Here is an 18,257-nt window from a genome sequence, read left to right as displayed (position 1 = left end):
GAGCAGGAACGCAGTTCCGGCTGGCTTGGTGGCCTAACATGCAAAGAAGTTCCTGCTGGGCCTTTTCCACAAAAAAACCCCTGTGAGAAACAATGGTGACATCAGGGCTGTGGCCTAATATGCAGATGCATTCCTGCTGAGCTTTCTCTACAAAAAAAGCCCTGAGCATGGCTATTTAAATTGACATTATCCATTTTAATCTTTTATCATATCAAGCAGTCGTAGGTGACTTATGGCAACCCCAGAGGGTTTTCAAGGCAAGAGCCATTTAGAGGTGGCTTGATATTGTCTGTCTCCATGTAGGGATCATGGGCTTCCTGGATCATCTCCCATCCAAGTACTAACCAGGGTGAACCCTGCTTAGCTTCCAAGATCTGATAAAATAGGACTAGCCTGGGCCTTCCAGATCAGAGCATAACATATCTTCAACAGACCAAAGTTAACTTGTAATTTATATTGCCCTGGAATGTGACAATGGCTTGTAACTCATCGTGGTTCTTTCCTTCCTTCAGCAAAGATGCATCCAATCCCATACTCTCTCTCTCTTGCTGCTGCTAGTGACACAATGCAGCCAGGAAGTGGGATGTTAACTTCAAGTAAATCAAATTTACTTACTACTCAATGAGTTCACTAGGAAACAGAAATTACTAAAAAAGTTTCTGGCACAAGATCCACTATTTTGGCAAAACAAATTTAACAAAAAGCAAGAAGGATGTTGGGGTGTGTGTGTGTGTATTTTTCAACCCAAACAGCTTTTGTTGTTTTGATTTATCTTTCCTACACTGCACGTCATGAAAATAAAGTATAAGATATTGATTTGTTGGCAAAACAGGATCTTCCAATGTGATGGGGGATAAGAGTCCTAATGTTGCTGACAAGTCCTTTGTGGCAGTCACTAAAACAAAGGCCACACTGGACAGGGTTCAAAGTGCTGATTAAGAGATACCTGTAAGCGTGACTTCTGTGGAGACTCTGTCAATGGCCAGGACATCATTGGCTCCATCATCACAAGCTTCCACATAAAACTTCTCTGGTGTTATGTGCCTAAAATGAAAGATGCATGTAACAGAACATTACTAGACAGTCTAAAATGCCATGGTGTGCCGCACAAGTCACACTGCCATTTGTCATTGAAGCCAAGACTATAATCTGTTTTGGAAGACAACAAACAGGAATCAAAGGTTATATTGATCACCTACTGCAAAAAACCGCCCCAAAAGTTCAAAGTGCTTAGCACCAAGAAATTTAACCTGAAATACAAGCAGCTTTCAAAACTGGATGACAAGCTATGAAGCAAGAACTACTAGATAACAAAATTCACCTAGTACATTTTTGCAATCCATTATCCAGCTAGATGCTGGCAGATGTTCGGCCACTGAGCCACAGGCCCTCCCCAGCCTCAACACTCCCTGGTGATGTCTGTCACAAGCACAGTACTGTGCTAAGCAGCTTAGCGGAAGCTGCTTGGTTGTTGCAGGTGCTTTTGAGCAGTATGCCTTCCAGTCTTGTTTGCCATTAAATTCAGCTAATGTGAAAAACATGGTGTTGCCTGGCATACGTTGTCTTTCCATATCTCCACAGTCAAATGCATCCTTCAAAGAAACGATGTCTAATAGACTGCTCTGCCTGCTTTTTGTACCTGTATAGTCAATGGTATCTATTTAAGTAGTGATCGTAATCACTGGTTGCAAAATTAGCCAGATTGGCAGGCAGATACTGACGGCACACAAAGCAATAAGTCCCCTATCAATTTTTTTTTATTTCATGATTTGCACTTTTAAAAGCCACAGGCAGGAGCAGCAAGAAAAGCCTAATCGTCTTAGAAATGAATGTAATCAGGCAAATGGAAGTATCCAAACAGCTCAACAAATTATTGGCTTTCTACTCACAACCTCCTTGCACACTCCTGGTTTCTCTAACCGTGTCCTTCTTCCTACTTTGTTTTACCGCCCCCCCCCCCCCAGCTCCTGTACTGGTCCCTTTCTTATTTCTCCTCTCTCCCCCTCCCAACACACACCAGCTGCTGCTTCTAAGCTCTCTTTTGCTCTATGGCAGTCCCCACAGTTCTTCCACATTCCTATTTCCAACTCACTGTGCTCTCATCTCCTGGTGGAGGTCAAGCAACATCAGGCTTCTGTTCAATTCATTCTGATCAGTTCCGGTTGTAGCAACCCATAATGCCATCAGAATTTCAGAGTTCCCACCGCCCCCTTGCCAAAAAATGTTTGCACAGGCACACATACCTCTTAGTGGGGATGGTAACATGAACTTTTACAAACTTTTTTGGATTGTTCTGCAAACTTGTTCTGCAAACTAGACAAAGGTGTCTGTCATGCAGATGTTTTGATATAAAATGCCTATAATAGCTTAAAATCAAACATAAAACTATAACTTGCTTTGTGCTGTCTTTGACTGAAAGTAGAAAAATATTACAGAAATAGAATTCTACTGAAATTTTCTTTCCCCTATTTTGCTGCCATCTCTACCAGTCCTAGTTCTGCTTTTCCATGTTACAGTTTTCCTGCAATTTTTTCTACTTCATGTCATGCCTCCCTGCTAATACTTCACCCTCTCGTCAACAGTGATCTAGCCACTATACCAGCAACAGGTTTCATGAGAGGCTAACTTAATGTAATGGAAGGAATGAGAACTGTGACTCAGGAAGTCTCCAGTTTAAATATAATCTCTGCCATATTCCAGGTGGCCTTGAGCAAACTACAAAAGTTTCAAAATACACTTCAAAATGTTGCAAACCTTTCCATGGTTTTCTTCAGGGAAAAAAAATTAAAATGGCATACACTAGGTCAGGGGTGGCCAACGGTAGCTCTCCAGATTTTTTTTTGCCTACAACTCCCATCAGCCCCAGCCAGCATGGCCAATGGCTGGGGCTGATGGGAGTTGTAGGCAAAAAACATCTGGAGAGCTACCGTTGGCCACCCCTGCACTAGGTTATACTTCGGAGATGGATATGCATAGAATGCATATTCTGAGAGATCAAATACCAACATCTCATTTCCATATTCATGGCACATGGCAGGTATCCAGTATATACACTAAAGGCTTGCACATGTAGCCCCCTCCCCTGAAGGGCCGAACACTTCCCCCCCCCCCCCCCGACCATTTTTCAGGTTCAGGACACAGCACAGGGGCAGGAGAGCCAGAAGCACTTTCTCCCTCTGCCCCTCAGTCCGACTCCTGACAAGAACTGAGTCCCTGGGGTGCTTCTAAAGGGAATTTCCACAGGGAACTTGCAGCTGTCATCCTGTTCCAAGTTCCCAGGCCAATCACACGGCAAATTTAACATCTAGTTTTGCCCTGAGCAATACAAGATGAACAGAAGAAATGTTCACATTTAAGAGCTGCTTTCGGAAACCAGAACAAATTATCTGCCTATAATTTGGATTCAGACAATGTTTTTCTCTACAATCTCACCTAATTCCCATCCTTACTACAGTCACCATTTTACGTGGTTTTGCCCACAAAGGCCCCATGATCCCCAATGTAGACTTCACTGATCGTCAAAGGGAAACCACTCCTCAGCAATGGCCACAAGAGTGGAAACACACTCTCCAGTGATCTCAGCAGCTGCAGAGCACTCAAATCATATCACACACGACACTCCTCTATGTAAATATATCCCAAGGTAATTTGTAAAACCAGAACTCTTCTCAGATATTTTGATATTATTTAATCAATTAAAATTACATACATTTCTATTCTATCTAAAGATGTAAAACTTCTGGAAATGTTGAAACCATGGGGTGGGGGGATATTATTTCGCCAGTGGAAAAACTGACTGGAGCAAATTCTACATTAAGCAGCAAGAAAAGGTCAAGGTTTTCCTGCCTGGAGGAGCAGAAGGAATACAACTCCCTCCCCCCAGCGACCCAGTATTTATGAGACAGCTTCAGCCTTCATCTCTCAGCATAATGGATGACTGATGTCTCATGACAAGGCACTCAGAACCACAGGAAATACTCTGCTGACAGGATGATTAAACTAATTCTGTGCTAGGGTAAAAAGCAGGGACAACACTGGCTTTTTGAGCCACCTGACTTCACTCCATTTTCACAGCTGCGAGTCTTTTTCAGACAGGATTTTTGCACTTTCAAGCTCTCCATGCTCCTTTGCCTAGCATCCTTCCCTATCCCCTCAAGGCAACAGGGACAGTGTGAGCCAGAAGCATGATACCAAATGGGACATTGAAGATGGTTAAGATAAAAGTTGCACAGCACTTACAAAGGAACAAAAATGCCAAAGAAAGAAGAGTGGCTTGGATCCAGCAGATTTGCCCCACTAACAGAATTTTTTGCTGATTCCGCAATCTACCCCTCATGTCATTCTTCAGAGTCCCCAATCTCCCAGGAACACCATTATATGAAAAACAGAGTGGGATGGAGTGACTAAAAATTTAGTTTGGATCCAACCCATTAAATAAAATGAGGCGGGGGTGGGGGGGGAGGGAAATGCACTTTCACTAAGGCCAAAAGACCTAATACTTTAGTCACCTGTTTGTATTCAGAGTACATATTCACTTCATGCACTTAACCAGAGGAACTTTGACCGACGAAAGCTTAAGAAACAAACTTGTTAGCCTTTACAATCCTACAGGACTGGGGTTCTGCAAACTAATACAGCTAAAACTTCTGAAATGATCTTATAAGGTGATTGAACAACTTTTTTTTTTTTACAAATGAAGAACTGAGTCCCAGAGTAACTGCTGAATCAAATCCAGTCTGCTAGCTGAAGGAACACTGAAGACAAGTCAACGTGCTAAACTTCCACAGACAGCAGCAATGGCCACAAGAGTGGAAACACACTCTCCAGTGATCTCAGCAGCTGCAGAGCACTCAAATCATATCACACACGACATTCCTATATGTAAATATATCCCAAGGTAATTTGTAAAACCAGAACTCTTCTCAGATATTTTGATATTATTTAATCAATTAAAATTACATACATTTCTATTCTATCTAAAGATGTAAAATTTCTGGAAATGTTGAAGCCATGGGGTGGGGGGATATTATTTTCCCTGGGGTTTTTTTTTTGGGGGGGGGGGATGGAAATTTTGAGAAAAATTGAAATGCATGGAATACTTACTACCCTGTCAAGCAAAACTAATTTTATTCCTTTAACAAATAAAATGCATAATTTATAACTTACTTAGCATATAGAATTACAATATTTGACATATTTATGAAATTTCAAAGTTATACATGCCTTAGTTTTGTTCAAGCAAAACTGCAAATATATATTCAGTACTTGTGAGAAAATTGCAGGCTGATGCACCCTATGCTGTGAAGAGCCCTGTGGTGCAGAGTGTTAAAGCTGCAGTACTGCAGTTCTAAGCTCTGCTCACGACCCCAGTTTGATTCCCGGCAAAAGCTGGGTTTTCAGGTAGCCGGTTCAAGGTTGACTCAGCCTTCCATCCTTCCAAGGTTGGTACAATGAGTACCCAGTTTGCTGGGGGGAAAGTGTAGATGACTGGGGAAGGCAATGGCAACCACCCCGTAAAAAGTCTGCCGTGAAAATGGTGTGAAACCAACCAGAGTCGGAAATGACTGGCGCTTGCACAGGGGACCTTTCCTTTCCTAAGGTGCAGAAATGCATCTTGGATTTAAGAGTTATGTGTGTATACAGCATGCCCACTTTGTCTTTTAAAGCATTTCACTCATTCTTTAAAAAAAACCCTGTGGTTTTATTTCAGTACTGATCAAAATTTGAAAAAAAGGCTTCAGGGGAGAAAAAAGCTCCAGTCCCCCCACACACACCAAATTCCCTAGTTCCCCCCCCAGGCTTTCACATCTCTAATCCCACCTTATCTCACTTTCTTATTTGTGTATCACATTTCTATACTGTACTACCTTTCACAAACAATTTCCTCCTAAATTGATTTAGCTGTAACAAAACAAGTTTAAAACATAATATATTCAAAATAAAACAATTTAATACAAATCCACAAACAATGCAATAGTTGAATATAGTTCTGTTTGTCTTTTATAAGCCTACCATAGTTTTTTTCATAATTACCATCCCATTACTGTAATGTGAGAGTCAACCTACTTTCAAGATAACAGGATTTGGTAAACTTAGTGGAAGGATACAAAATTCACATATTAATATGTTCATAGTGATCAAAGTGTTGTGTTAAAGGATACCCTGAAAACTTAGCATATATAGCTCAAGCTGCATTTTTGTGCCCTCGTCTGCATTTCACTTCTTTAGCGTCCATCATATTTGGCACAGGAAAAGAATACGCACCACAGCAAGTACACTTTTCAGTTTGTTCATAAGAATGTGCCTGTGCAAATACGCTGTTTTGACTTCAGGGAAAAGGCTATATGCAATGTACATCTACACAAATGTACATCTCATTCTAGATTAAAATGAAATTAAATTCTGCAATCTTTTGGTGCACACTGAACATTTCAAATTAAGTCGCAAAATCTTTGTAGTGTTTTCTTACTTGGAACAATCTCACATTGGGAGGTAGTAATGTGCAGTAGAGAAAAAACATTTTGAAGTAATTACACTCATTTGGGATTTAATTATGTCACTGTTATCTTAAAAAGACACCTTGCTGTTTTTACGATTAAGGAAAGACATTATGGATTCACTCTTGATGCTCTAATGGTATCTAAAGATAGCACTGTGTTCAATAGCATTTAAGACACCTTTCAGCACTCGCTGCCCCTGCTTTGCTTTCAGCAATAACATATTCCTATCATGAATGCACGACACTATTCTAGTATAGGAAACTCCTCAGCCCCAGCCACCACATATCTTGGTAAAGTGAACCCCAAAAGACATCCTATGCCACACAATAAAGCATGCACCCGCAAGTTACTGTCTGAAAGAATGAGAACAAACAGGGCAAACTATATTAAGACCTGTGCATTATGAACAGTTCTAAATAACAGTTAAACAAATTTCATTTCCATTCAAGCTCTGCATTTAGCAAGTTAACTTACGTGCCAATTTAAACGTATCTCTAACCATCAGGGTAGCTGACTGATGCAGTGTCTCTTTTAAACTGCATCAGGAAAGACTCCTCAGAGGGGATAGGTATGGACCAGACCACAGACCTAACTTTTGCATTGACCAGGGGTAGGTTTGTGATCTGTTTGTCTAGTCTGTGCATTTCCGCTTCTGACATACCGGCCATGGACCACGTTTTGACTTTCGGTGGTCTGTTTGGTCCATGGGCCAGACTACCCAGCACTGAGGCATTAATTGCCAATGCAACCAGGGGGATGTTCTTCTACAGCCCTTCTGCTGTCAAGGAGGGACTGGGCAAGTGAACAAAAATCATTTAAAGTTTAAATGCAAGGGGGCCATTAGACACAATCCCCACTTTTGCACATAGGCCCAAGGATTTTCCTCTCCCTCAAAGCCAACCTAGAGGTTGAGTAGAGGGGTATCCCAGAGAGGTTCACTGCCAGTCTGATGCACATTGAACCCTAGGAGCCCCCCCCTACCCCAAAGCTAATCTGCCCACAACTTGGAGGGCAGCTAGAAGGACATCCTGGGGAGCTTCACGGCAAGTTTGATGGCTCTAGCTTGCAGGAGGTCCATTTAACACACTCCTGAACCTGCACTTCCCTGGGGGCAGCCACTTTGGGGGGGCCATAACTCAGCTCTTCCTAAATCCAACCTTCATCAAACATTCTACCACATCTACCATTCTACCACATTCTACCTAACACTAAACAGACTACTCCGTTAAACAAGAAGGTCTGTGGTCCCTGAAAATCCACGAACCCAGATTAACCTCCATTTTTTTTCAGTTTATGCCCATCCCTACAAAAATCCAGACATATACTCAATTAACTCATTTGTTGGCAGACATGCCTTGTCCTCATTATAATTATATGTTTTTAATAGCTGCTGATATTGTAAACAATCTACAATTGTTTGGGCAACCCTTAAGATTCCAAACAAAAGTTGAGAAGAATACAGTCTTTTGAGGAGACGTTCATCTAAATTGCCCTAACAGTGATAAATATTTTTACAGCAGTTTAGAATTTAATTTTATTACTTCAAAATAGTTAACTGATCTGTTTGTAATTACAGGTATCTCTTTATTGCAGTGGTACTAGACAGATTTTAAATTCCCAACCCAGATCTTAGTTATCTGTCAGGAGTATCAAAAGCTGGGGTTGGTCATCTTGTTTTGCTCTATAATGTCTTGGGCCATGCTAATCACGCAAAAAAGTGATTGACAATATTTCTTAAATCATAACAAAAAAAACATACTGTAGAGATTTAAGATGAGAAATACGCACAAGACCAATTACATTCCATTTCAACATAGAAATGTTTATAACGTCTACGTCTTTATCTTTGTTCCAGAAGAGACCTGCAAGCAGCAGTAAAAAATAAAAATCAATCCTGGAAGACCAGCAGGAAACACAGCAGCATCCATCAACAGCAACCATTATCAAAATTTTAAATCCAGCCAACCAAAAGAAAAATACGGCTTGCTAGAAAGCATCCATTCTTCTTCTCTTCTGACATATCAGGCGAAGGTAAACCTTCACTGGATGCCTCCTACGAAACTCGAGTAGTGGCTCTCATACTGTGGTAACAGAAAGGGGGAGGGGCTTAAATACTTGTCAGGCATTAAATAAATTCTCACCCTGCTTGCAACCCTTCATCTGTTCCCTCCCCCACGCAAGTAATCTAAAGAGGAAAATATTATCTCTTTAAAGTATAATCCTCTCTTTCCCATTCCATACCATGCAAAAATAAGATAAAAGGTGCCTGGCAAGATCAGACCAGCGATTCATGCAGTCCAGCATACTATTTCACAGAGTGACCAACCAATTGCCCTAGAGGTCTAAAAAGCAGAGGCAGTAAACCTCTGAATTATGTATTTGTTTATACCCTGCCTTTCTCCCCAGTGGGGACCCAAAGCAGCTTACATCATTCTCCTCTCCTCCATTTTATCCTCACAACAATCCAGGGAGGTAGGTTAGGCTGAGAATATGCGACTGGTCTAAGATCACCCAGTGAGCTCCCATAGCAGAAGTGGGGATTTGAACCTGGGTCTTTCAGATTCTAGCACAATGCTCTTAACCACTACACCACACTGGTTATCAGTGTCAGGAAGTTACATCAGGGAAAGACCTTGGGTGTCATGTTCTGGGCAAGGGGTTACTTTTAATTACATGGCTAGTAATCACTGATGGACCTCCCCTCTGTGAATCTATCTAATCCCCTTTTAAATCCATCTATGCCAGTGGCCTATCATTACATTTACAGCAAGTTCAGCAATGTAACTACTTATTGAGTGAAACAGTACTTCCTTTCATCCATCCTGAATCTACCAACCATCAACTTACCATCAACTTAACTGGATGCCCTGAGCTCTAGTGCAATGAGAGGAAGAAAGTGTTCTCCCTGTCCGCTTTCTCTACTCTATGCATAATTTTATGATTAGAAGCAGAAAGGAGATGAAGCCGCGGATGAAAACTGGAGAATCAGGCCAAGCAGGAGCTAAAACTGGCTTCGCACATGAGGCTATGTTTGAAGACAAAGTGCTAAGTCAAAAATGATATACTGGGGCATGTTTACCCAGTGTATGTAATGCAAATGTATAACAGCTGCTATGCATACTGGAACCAAAACTGCAACCGTGACCCATCATGGGTTTGGGAAGCAGAAGAATATATATTAAATTAATACTGTGGTACAGTCTAAAAAAGCTGGGAGACTAATACATAAATGATGCAACATAATACACTGAGAAGTTTGCAAATTCAGCAGAGGGAACCAGAGCTTAAGTAACTGCTAAATAAAGCTATATTACCTAAAGCACTAGTGCAAAATTATTTTTTCCTTTTATTAATGATAAAGGAACATGCAATGACAAGCCCTATTTCATATTTCAAATCTGCCCCTGTCATAGTACCCTTAGCAACTACTGTGGCAGCTTCATCAGTTAAAGCTCTTACAAAACACAAAAAAGCCAAGAGCAGAAGGAAAAACGGGAAAGAGAATTATCTTTGCCTTGGTAAAGTGCCAAACCTTACTTGTGGGAAACATATCAATGTTACTAATTTTTCACAGGAGCCACAGAAAATGTTACGCTCTCATATATTAAAGGGATTTGCTAATGGAGCCTAAAATAGTTATTTCAGAGCCTGCACACAGCCAAATGATTTTGTGGCATGAACACAAAGGTGAACTCAAGCAGGCTGCAGTGCCAACACAACTTAGCAAATCTGCAAATTACTGCAGCAAATACAATGAAAACTTTTTCTCATCATGTTTGTTTCATGCTGCTCTCAGATGAAAAAGTGGAAGCGGTGTGAGTTTCCTGATAAGCGATATAAGATTGCCACCATCTCTTCCCAATTCTCATGGCCGCAAAGAATACAGGAACATCTTTAGACAGACAAGAGGGAATCAAGAAAGAGAAGGAATGAATACTTTTGCACAAGGACTACTTCCAGTTACTTCACATCCTTGCATATTTGCTACTAGCAACAAAGTTAGAACCATTACCGCAGTAAAGTTAAATGGCTATATTTCTTGACAAAGTGGGTAACAGATATAAATACTTCTCTTTAAAGAGGCAAGAACATGCCACTGAGGCATTTTTACTGAAGATGCAATGCTTTCTGCCAGAGCCAGCTGGGAGACTTCCAGTGGTTGTATGTAGTGGTTAGACTTCCAGACCTTGCGACACTTGCTTACTCTGTCTAACCCACTTCACAGGTTGCTCTGAGAAAGTCACATTTATTGCCCCAAAGCAAGAAGGACAGAATAGCTACTGCTGCTGCTGAAGCATCAGGGACCTCACATCATTTTTGCATTATGTCCATTTGAAACTGAAAACTTTATTCACACCCTGAAAAAGTCTTCCACTTGTTCTAACAATGCTGAAGGTTTGCTATGGCAAATCAGGAAGTAGACAAACCACTGATGAACACACAGATATACATGACAACTTAGTATTTACATTTAAAACATTTATAGGTTCAGATCACAATTTTTTCCTAGCACACAATAAACTGGCATCTTTATTAGTTCTAGATTCAACATATAACTGCATATGAGTAAGGGAATGATCCAGAAATGATTTAACTGATGTTATCAAGTTATGTGATCATATTGCTAAAGTAAATATGAGGATAAAGTTGGCTCATTCACTTGCTCATTCAACATAGTATCATGTGTCTATACTCTGTATCGAACAAAGAAGGTCTGTTTGTATGTAAAAGAATAAATGGACACAAACCTGACATTAAAAACTGCCATATCCAGAACCTAGGGAATGGACATGTTAATCTTCTAGGGCATTCCCTTGCTGATCTAAAAGTTACCTTACAGATATGTCAAAAGGAGAGTCCAACATAAAATTGTTAAATTATAATCAATTACCAAGGTCAAGATTATTTACCCATCCTCATTTTATCAAGGATCTGAGATTCCTCACTGACTACCTTGCATCTCCAACCCTTACATGTCAATTCAGTTACACTTCTGTAACTTCCTACTGTATATATTTATCTTGTGTTAAATTTTACGTTAATATTATCGCCATCTTAATTTTACGTTAATATTATCGCCATCTTAATTTTACGTTAATATTATCGCCATCTAACAGAAAGGCACCCATTCACTCTGAGCCCTTAACTGAATCTTGTTTTAAATTGGCCTCTCTGTGTAATACCGTATCCTCTCTTTTCGTTGTGAACTGAAAGCAGAGATCTAATGTATGTACACTTCACTGAAGTGAACTCTGACTCATGAAAACTTATATTGGGATACACTCTGTTGGCCTCTGAACTCCTCTTTTTTTCGCTGCTGCAGGCTAACACTGCTCTCACGGCAATTAACATTCGAGACAGTCTGCCTATAGTCTTCAGTCAAGGGCCCACACACTCAATTGACTAAATTACTCTGGATGTTAGTGAATAAGCTAGTGTAAATGGAGGAATATGTCCTATTAAAGGAGTTGCTATCTCAGAAGGCAGAACATTCCATTCCAAGATCATTTCACAAGGTCACATGAGCATGGCTTGAGAAATTGGAAACAGAGTTATAGCATAAGGCAAGAGTTATAAGTTCCTTACAGGTTATCTCTGTTGTAACCTATAAGAAATTTACCACTCATAAGCAGCATTGCAACACTGAAGCAGCTTTCTTACTTTTGATTTTAATGTTCAGATGCCAAAAGCAACTTCACCATACTGTGGAGATAAAGAACAAATAGACTCCAAGTCATTGAATTAAAAAGAGTATTAGAAAAGCTGCTTACAGCTCCTCCCATCTGGTTAATAACAGGAATTCTAAATACACAGAAAGTCACACAAGTAACCATTCCACTGAAAACACTTATTTTAAGTATTTAACTCTAGTGGAAATTACAGACAATTTGTAGTCTAACTATTTTAAAATATAATCATGTTACAATATCAAGGAAAGACATAATTTGGGAATAGAGATCCCTGGTTAACAAAATCATCAGATTATTACAGACAGAAGATCTAGATTGCCCAGGATAGCCTTATCTTGTCAGATCTCCATTGCTAAGTAGAGTACGGGTTAGTACTTGGATGGGAGACTACCACAGAATACCTGGGTAACTGCACAGAGCCAGACAATGGAAAACCACTGCTGGCTGTGTCTTGCTTTGAAATCCCTACAGGGTCATCATAAATTTATTGCAATTTGACAGTGCACACACAAAAAAAAAACAAAAAAGAGGGCATGATAAACAATGGCAACAGATCACCATTGATAAACATTTAAACCTCAAGTCCAGTTGCCTCTATAAAGTCGTCTTTTCATGAAGTATCCCAAGTCACCTTCCTTTCTAGAGCTGTATGCCCATCTCCTTCCACATTTCACCTTCAAATCAGCTGTGTTATCTTTGCAGGGTGCACTGGTCAGAACAGGAGCTAGCCTCCTTTTTAAAAAGGCAGTAACAGATTGCTCTATTTTACACAGTGGAGGGAAGCATAACTGATAAAAAAACAGAAAGACACATCATAACCATTGACAGGAGTGTGGAAGGGGGGGGGGGAGGAAACAACTCGAGTTGAAGTGCTTCTATATAAGAAACTTGTGCATGAAGAGAGCTTCCCTGCAAGAATGAGAAATGTGTGAAAGACCCTTAATGCTGAACAAGGAATCCAATGCCTACTAGCCAATCGACAATAAAGTTTTTAGCCCACCTCAAGGCATCCCGCTCTCTTTTTGCCTTCCAAATCATCACCCTTAGTCATGGCAGAAGCTGAAGGAGAAAAATAAACCTTCAGCTTGGTGGGTGGGGTTAGCTAGGTATACTGTTTTCAATGAGGAAAAAAAAAAACAATGGGGGGGGGGAGAGAAAAGGTGCTTCCGCCAGGAGGAAGAAAGAAAGAAACCTTGTTGCAGAGCCCGATGCAGACGACCATTTCGCCGCCCGCCTGCACCCGAGGAGCGGAAAACCGATCTTGGCAGGAGGTCCAAGGGCCCCTCAGAGAGCAACAGAAATTTTGTTCCAGCAAAAGCTGTCGTGATGATACGGAAGCTCGACTTTCCCTGGCCATCCCTCCAAACCTCCATCGACGCCAATATGCGGGAAGAGCGAGTCTGAAGCGTGTGGAGGGGGAAACTGGCCTGGAGATATGCAAAGGACTAACGAATACACGGGGGTGAGGGGGGGGGGGGGGAGAAGGCAAGCCTGAGGGTGTGAGGCTACATTACACTACATTAAATGATGTGTTTTGCAACTGAATTTTTACTCTGTAAGACCAGCAAAAATCCAGTTGCAAAATGCATTATTTAGTGTAATGTGAAGGCACTCTGAGAGAGGAATAAGTTGCCTGAGGGGACCAGGAAAATAAAAATATAAAGGGGACGTCGCGAGAGGACAAGGAGAGCAGGAGGTAGCCTGGCCGGGCTGGAACACCTCACTTGCCCCTGACAGGAGCGCTTTGGGAGACCTTCCGGGACAGGAGGAGGGGAGGAAAGCAAGGCGGGGGACTCTCCCCCTAGCGCTGCCCCACACATTCACGCGCCGACGGGCAAAGGGCGGTGGGCCGCCTGTATTCCTTCCCTCCCGTTGCGATGACTCACAGCTTCAGGTTCGCGTATGCTCCACCCGCAGCGGCCGCCATCGCCTCCTCCTGCAAGCGCCACCCGGCTCCGGCTGATCGCCCAGCTCTTTTCGCCGGACGTGCGAAGGCCTTCGGGACGGAACCCCTCACGGGACAAACCTAACCGGAAAGCATTTCGGCCGCCTGGAGAAGGAAGGGAGGGGGTATTGCGGAACCACTAGGAGCGGGCCGCCATTGGTGGAGCCTACCACTCCGGCCACGCCAACCTCCGCTCCAATGGGAAGGACGAAATGGGGCGGGGCTCAGTCTTCTGACTCTCGGCGGTAGCGCCGGGCAAGCGTCAAAGAGAGATTGGTCACGCGTGTCCCATGGAGTGCCCGCCCCTTAGAACACTGGATCCAAGCGAATTCGGTCGGGGGAAGTTTGATTGGTTGCCTTTGCCAAATAGTCCCGCCTACAGGCCCGTCTTCCTATGAATTTGAAGTGCCTGCAAAGTCTTTGGATGGCGCTTAGAGAGGAAGCATAGAAGAGCTTTTCAGGAGCAGGGCCAGTGGCGCAATGGATAACGCGTCTGACTACGGATCAGAAGATTCTAGGTTCGACTCCTGGCTGGCTCGGCATACATTTTTACTTTCTTCATTAATTCTCCCGAATAAGACTCCCGGCTTTAGTTCAAATTATTATTTCTGTAAAGCCCTTGCGGAGCTCACAAGCATCTATTTAGCTTTTTAAACTTAAGTGGATAAATACACTTCCTATTTCATCATTCCCTTAAAAAAAACAACCTGGAATTGTGTCCAGAGTTTCCAACACTATAGTTTCTGCACATCACTATAATTGTTGCATATACTGCCCACGTGAAATTATTAACCCGTGACTCAGTTCAAATAAACTAATACTAAATCAAGCTGCTTCACTTTAGAGGAAATACAAATTTATTTAATTAGTTCAAGGTTTGCATTTAAGAAGTATAGTCAAAACTATTGTATTCCCAGTAGTAATGTATGGCTGTGAGAGTTGGACCATAAGGAAGGCCTAGCGCAGAAGAACAGATCCTTTCGAGCTGTGGTGCTGGAGAAGAACCTCGAGAGTCCCTTGGACTGCAAGAAGATCAAAGGAAATCAACCCTGACTGTTCCCTGAAAGGTCAGATGCTGAAGCTCAAATACTTTGGCCACCAAATGAGAAGGGAACACTCACTGGAGAAGATCCTGATGCTGGGAAAGACAGAAGGCAAAAGAAGAAGGGGATGGCAAAAGATGAGATTGCTGGACAGTGTTACTGATGTAACTAACACGAATTTGAGCAGACTTTGGAGGATGGTGGAAGACAGAAGGGCCTGGCATGACTTTGTCCATGGAGTGGCAAAGAGTCAGACTCGACTGTGCGACTGAACAACAACAAAAACCTAAAATTAATTATGGAGCCTCTGATGTTTCATGAACCTCCTTGTCTGTCTCTCCATCACCTCCACACATTGGACCCCAAGATCACAGAGCAAGCAGCTAATCTTCCTTGATTTAGAGACCATGCAGAAATTCTGTGTGATCCCCGTGGCCATTGTGAAGGACCCCAGTGTGCTATTTGGAACAATCCTTTTAGAGCAGCTGTCTTCAAGAGAAATCTGTCCATGTGTCTATGCCCAGAATATAAAAAGGAGGGGAGTGGTTTAGGATGGGGAAGGAAGCACTTGGGTGTGGTATCATGTCACAGTGGCCACCTTTCAAAGGAGCCATTTTCTCCATGGGATCTGATTTCTGTTGTCTGGAGATTAGTTGTACTTGCAGGTGGTTTCCTGGTCCCTCCTGGAGGTCGGCAAACCAAAGATAACTCCAATCAATCTATCAATCAATCAAGTTTATTACAGCCAAAAGACAACCAGATAATTCCAGAAGTGTAGCAATATTAGTATGTAGCAGCAAATACAACAGGACTTCAGTGGCACCTTTAAGACTAACAATTTATTCTGCCATTTATAAGCTTTTGTAAATCAGTGCTCACAAAATGCACCTGATTAAGTGAGCTGTACTCCAAAAGCTTATCCTGGAATAATTTTTATTAGTCTTTGAGGTGCCACTTGTAGGGTGATCAGTTCCCCTGGGAAAATGGTAGTTTTGGAGGGTGGACTCTACTGCATCAGGTCTCCATGGAGCTCCCTCCCCAAGCAGGCACCCCCCTAAACTGGAATTGGCAACCCTAGAGACTGCAGTCCAGAGCTGGATGAACAATTAGGCAAACTAGGCACTTGCCTATGGGCCCCAGGTCTTTGGGGCTCCGGGCCAGCTCTCCCCTCCCCCCCAGTTTCCTTTGGCAGCTGCTGGCTCCCTCGCAGTGTGAAAGGGAAACTTAGGGAAGCCCTTGGAATGCACCCGTCTCTTGGGCTTGGTGCTCTTTTTTGGAGTTGGACTTTATTGACCAAGTTGGACATTCTGCGCCTGTGGTTCATTGACCAAAACTATCATGAAAAAGGACCAGTCTAGGCTGCCTGGGAATAGGCATGAAAGGTTGACATTGTAAAACAAAAAGTGGGAGGCCCAGGACTTAAAATGCTCAGTCTAGAGTTCAGCAGGAAGCATTCTTATCCCCCCCCTCCCAATTCATTTGGGAGTAAGCCCTAGTAGGTTTGCCAGTTCCAGTTTAGGAAATTCCTGGAGACTGGGGGCTGCGCCCTGGGCAGGGAGGAGCTGAATGGATCCCTAGACCCACCCTTGAAAGTGGCCATTTACTCTGGGTAAATTCTGGAGATAAGTTGTCTTTCCCAGAGAACTCCAGCTCCTTGCCAGCGGCCCTAATTCAGCACTGTGACTTTCCCCCCAATCAGTACTTACTGTAATATATATACCCTGCCACCTTTCTCCTCAGTGGGGATTCAAACTGGCTCACAACATTGTTCTCTCCTCAATTTTTATCTTCACAACTTGTGAAGGTAGATTAAGCTGACAGTGACTCTGGGTCATAAGCAGGTCTACTCAGAATCCTACTCTGGTCTGTTCAATGGGACTTACTCCCAGGAAGTCTGGCACCATAAGTGCATATATTCTCCATGGCAGCTGAAAGCACTGCCTTTGTGCATTCTTCCTTCCTTCCTTCCTTTATTAATTTTTATTTACCGCAAGTGTGGAGTAGTGGTTAAGAGTGTCAAGCTAGGTTCTGGGAGGCCCGGGTTAAAATCTCTGCTCTGGCATGGAAGCTTGCTGGGTGACCTTGGCTTGGCCCAGTTACACACACATTCTCAGCTTAACCTACCTCACAGGATTGTTGTAAGGATAAAATGAAAAAGAGAAGAATGATGTAAGCTGCTTCGGGTCTTTACTAGGGAGAAAGATGGGATATAACTTAAGTAAATAGATGATACAAAAATGTGTGAGCTTTTGAGCTTCACTGATAAAGAATTCTGGAGAAAACTTGAGCAATATTGGGAGTCATTTGGGTTGAAACTAATAAAAAGTATAATGTGGCTATTGTTTTTGCATCCTTGATGAGGACTGTCACCTAGTTCAAAGGTTCCTTCCTTCCTGTCTTGCAGCTCTCAGACATCTGACATACATGTCTTGTGGCTCTCAAACATCTGACATTTATTCTATGTGGCTCTTACGTTAAGCAAGTTTGGCCACCCCTGCTTTATAGTCATTAGTAGACCATGTTAAAAGGCTAGGGGTCATGGTTAGCATTGTGATACTGAATATCTGAAAGACATCAGTCTCTGTGAATCCACATGCCATCAGTGTGCTTCTAAAATCAATATTGGTTAGTGTTGCCTGCTCTGAGAGAGACAGAGCTGGCAACCAGATGCTCATGAACTTTTTCTGTACTGGCTCCACTTCTGTGGAATAAGCTCTCTGCGGAGCTAATAAGGATCACATTGCTGTTGGTCTTCAGAAGGACAAAATTGTTTTGTTTCTGTGGACATTTTAAATGAAGGGTTTTTTTGTGTGTGTTTTGACACCTGACAGGTTTTATGTAAAATGTCTTTAGAAATATGTTACTGATTGCCTTAGGAGGAAAGATAGGACATAAATGTTTTAAAATACAAATAGAAAGTACCCCATAGTACACAGAATACTCTCACCTGAATATGATGAGGCACCTTTTACAAGAAATGGGGCACATGTGACCCATACTAATATGAGAACCAATGTTCAGTGCAGTTTTAGAGCACCTCCTTCCTACAGAATATGTATGCATGCTTACCTTTAAATAG

The 18,257-nt window shown here is 42.2% G+C and overlaps 2 protein-coding genes and 1 non-coding gene across 3 annotated transcripts in view; 2 read left to right on the top strand and 1 right to left on the bottom strand.

Moving 5' to 3' along the window:
• The window catches only part of SACM1L (SAC1 like phosphatidylinositide phosphatase), a 45,897-nt gene extending 31,561 nt beyond the window's left edge, over positions 1-14,336 (bottom strand). Inside the window, exons 1-2 of the mRNA XM_060247491.1 lie at positions 14,077-14,336; positions 947-1,044 (exon numbers count right to left, since the gene is read on the bottom strand). Of these exons, the coding sequence (XP_060103474.1) occupies positions 947-1,044; positions 14,077-14,117 (139 nt within the window). The 5' untranslated portion in view covers positions 14,118-14,336. The remainder of the gene's footprint in view (positions 1-946; positions 1,045-14,076) is intronic.
• The window catches only part of SNRPD1 (small nuclear ribonucleoprotein D1 polypeptide), a 230,538-nt gene that overhangs the window by 201,532 nt on the left and 10,749 nt on the right, over positions 1-18,257 (top strand). The gene's annotated exons all lie outside the window — the stretch shown is intronic.
• TRNAR-ACG (transfer RNA arginine (anticodon ACG)) lies at positions 14,602-14,674 on the top strand. Its single transcript has one exon. It is a non-coding gene; the product is annotated as a tRNA-Arg (tRNA).

This window comes from Heteronotia binoei, chromosome 10 (genome assembly GCF_032191835.1).
Source record: "Heteronotia binoei isolate CCM8104 ecotype False Entrance Well chromosome 10, APGP_CSIRO_Hbin_v1, whole genome shotgun sequence".
Lineage (NCBI taxonomy): Eukaryota > Metazoa > Chordata > Lepidosauria > Squamata > Gekkonidae > Heteronotia > Heteronotia binoei.
This window is presented reverse-complemented; position numbering and strand designations above follow the sequence as displayed.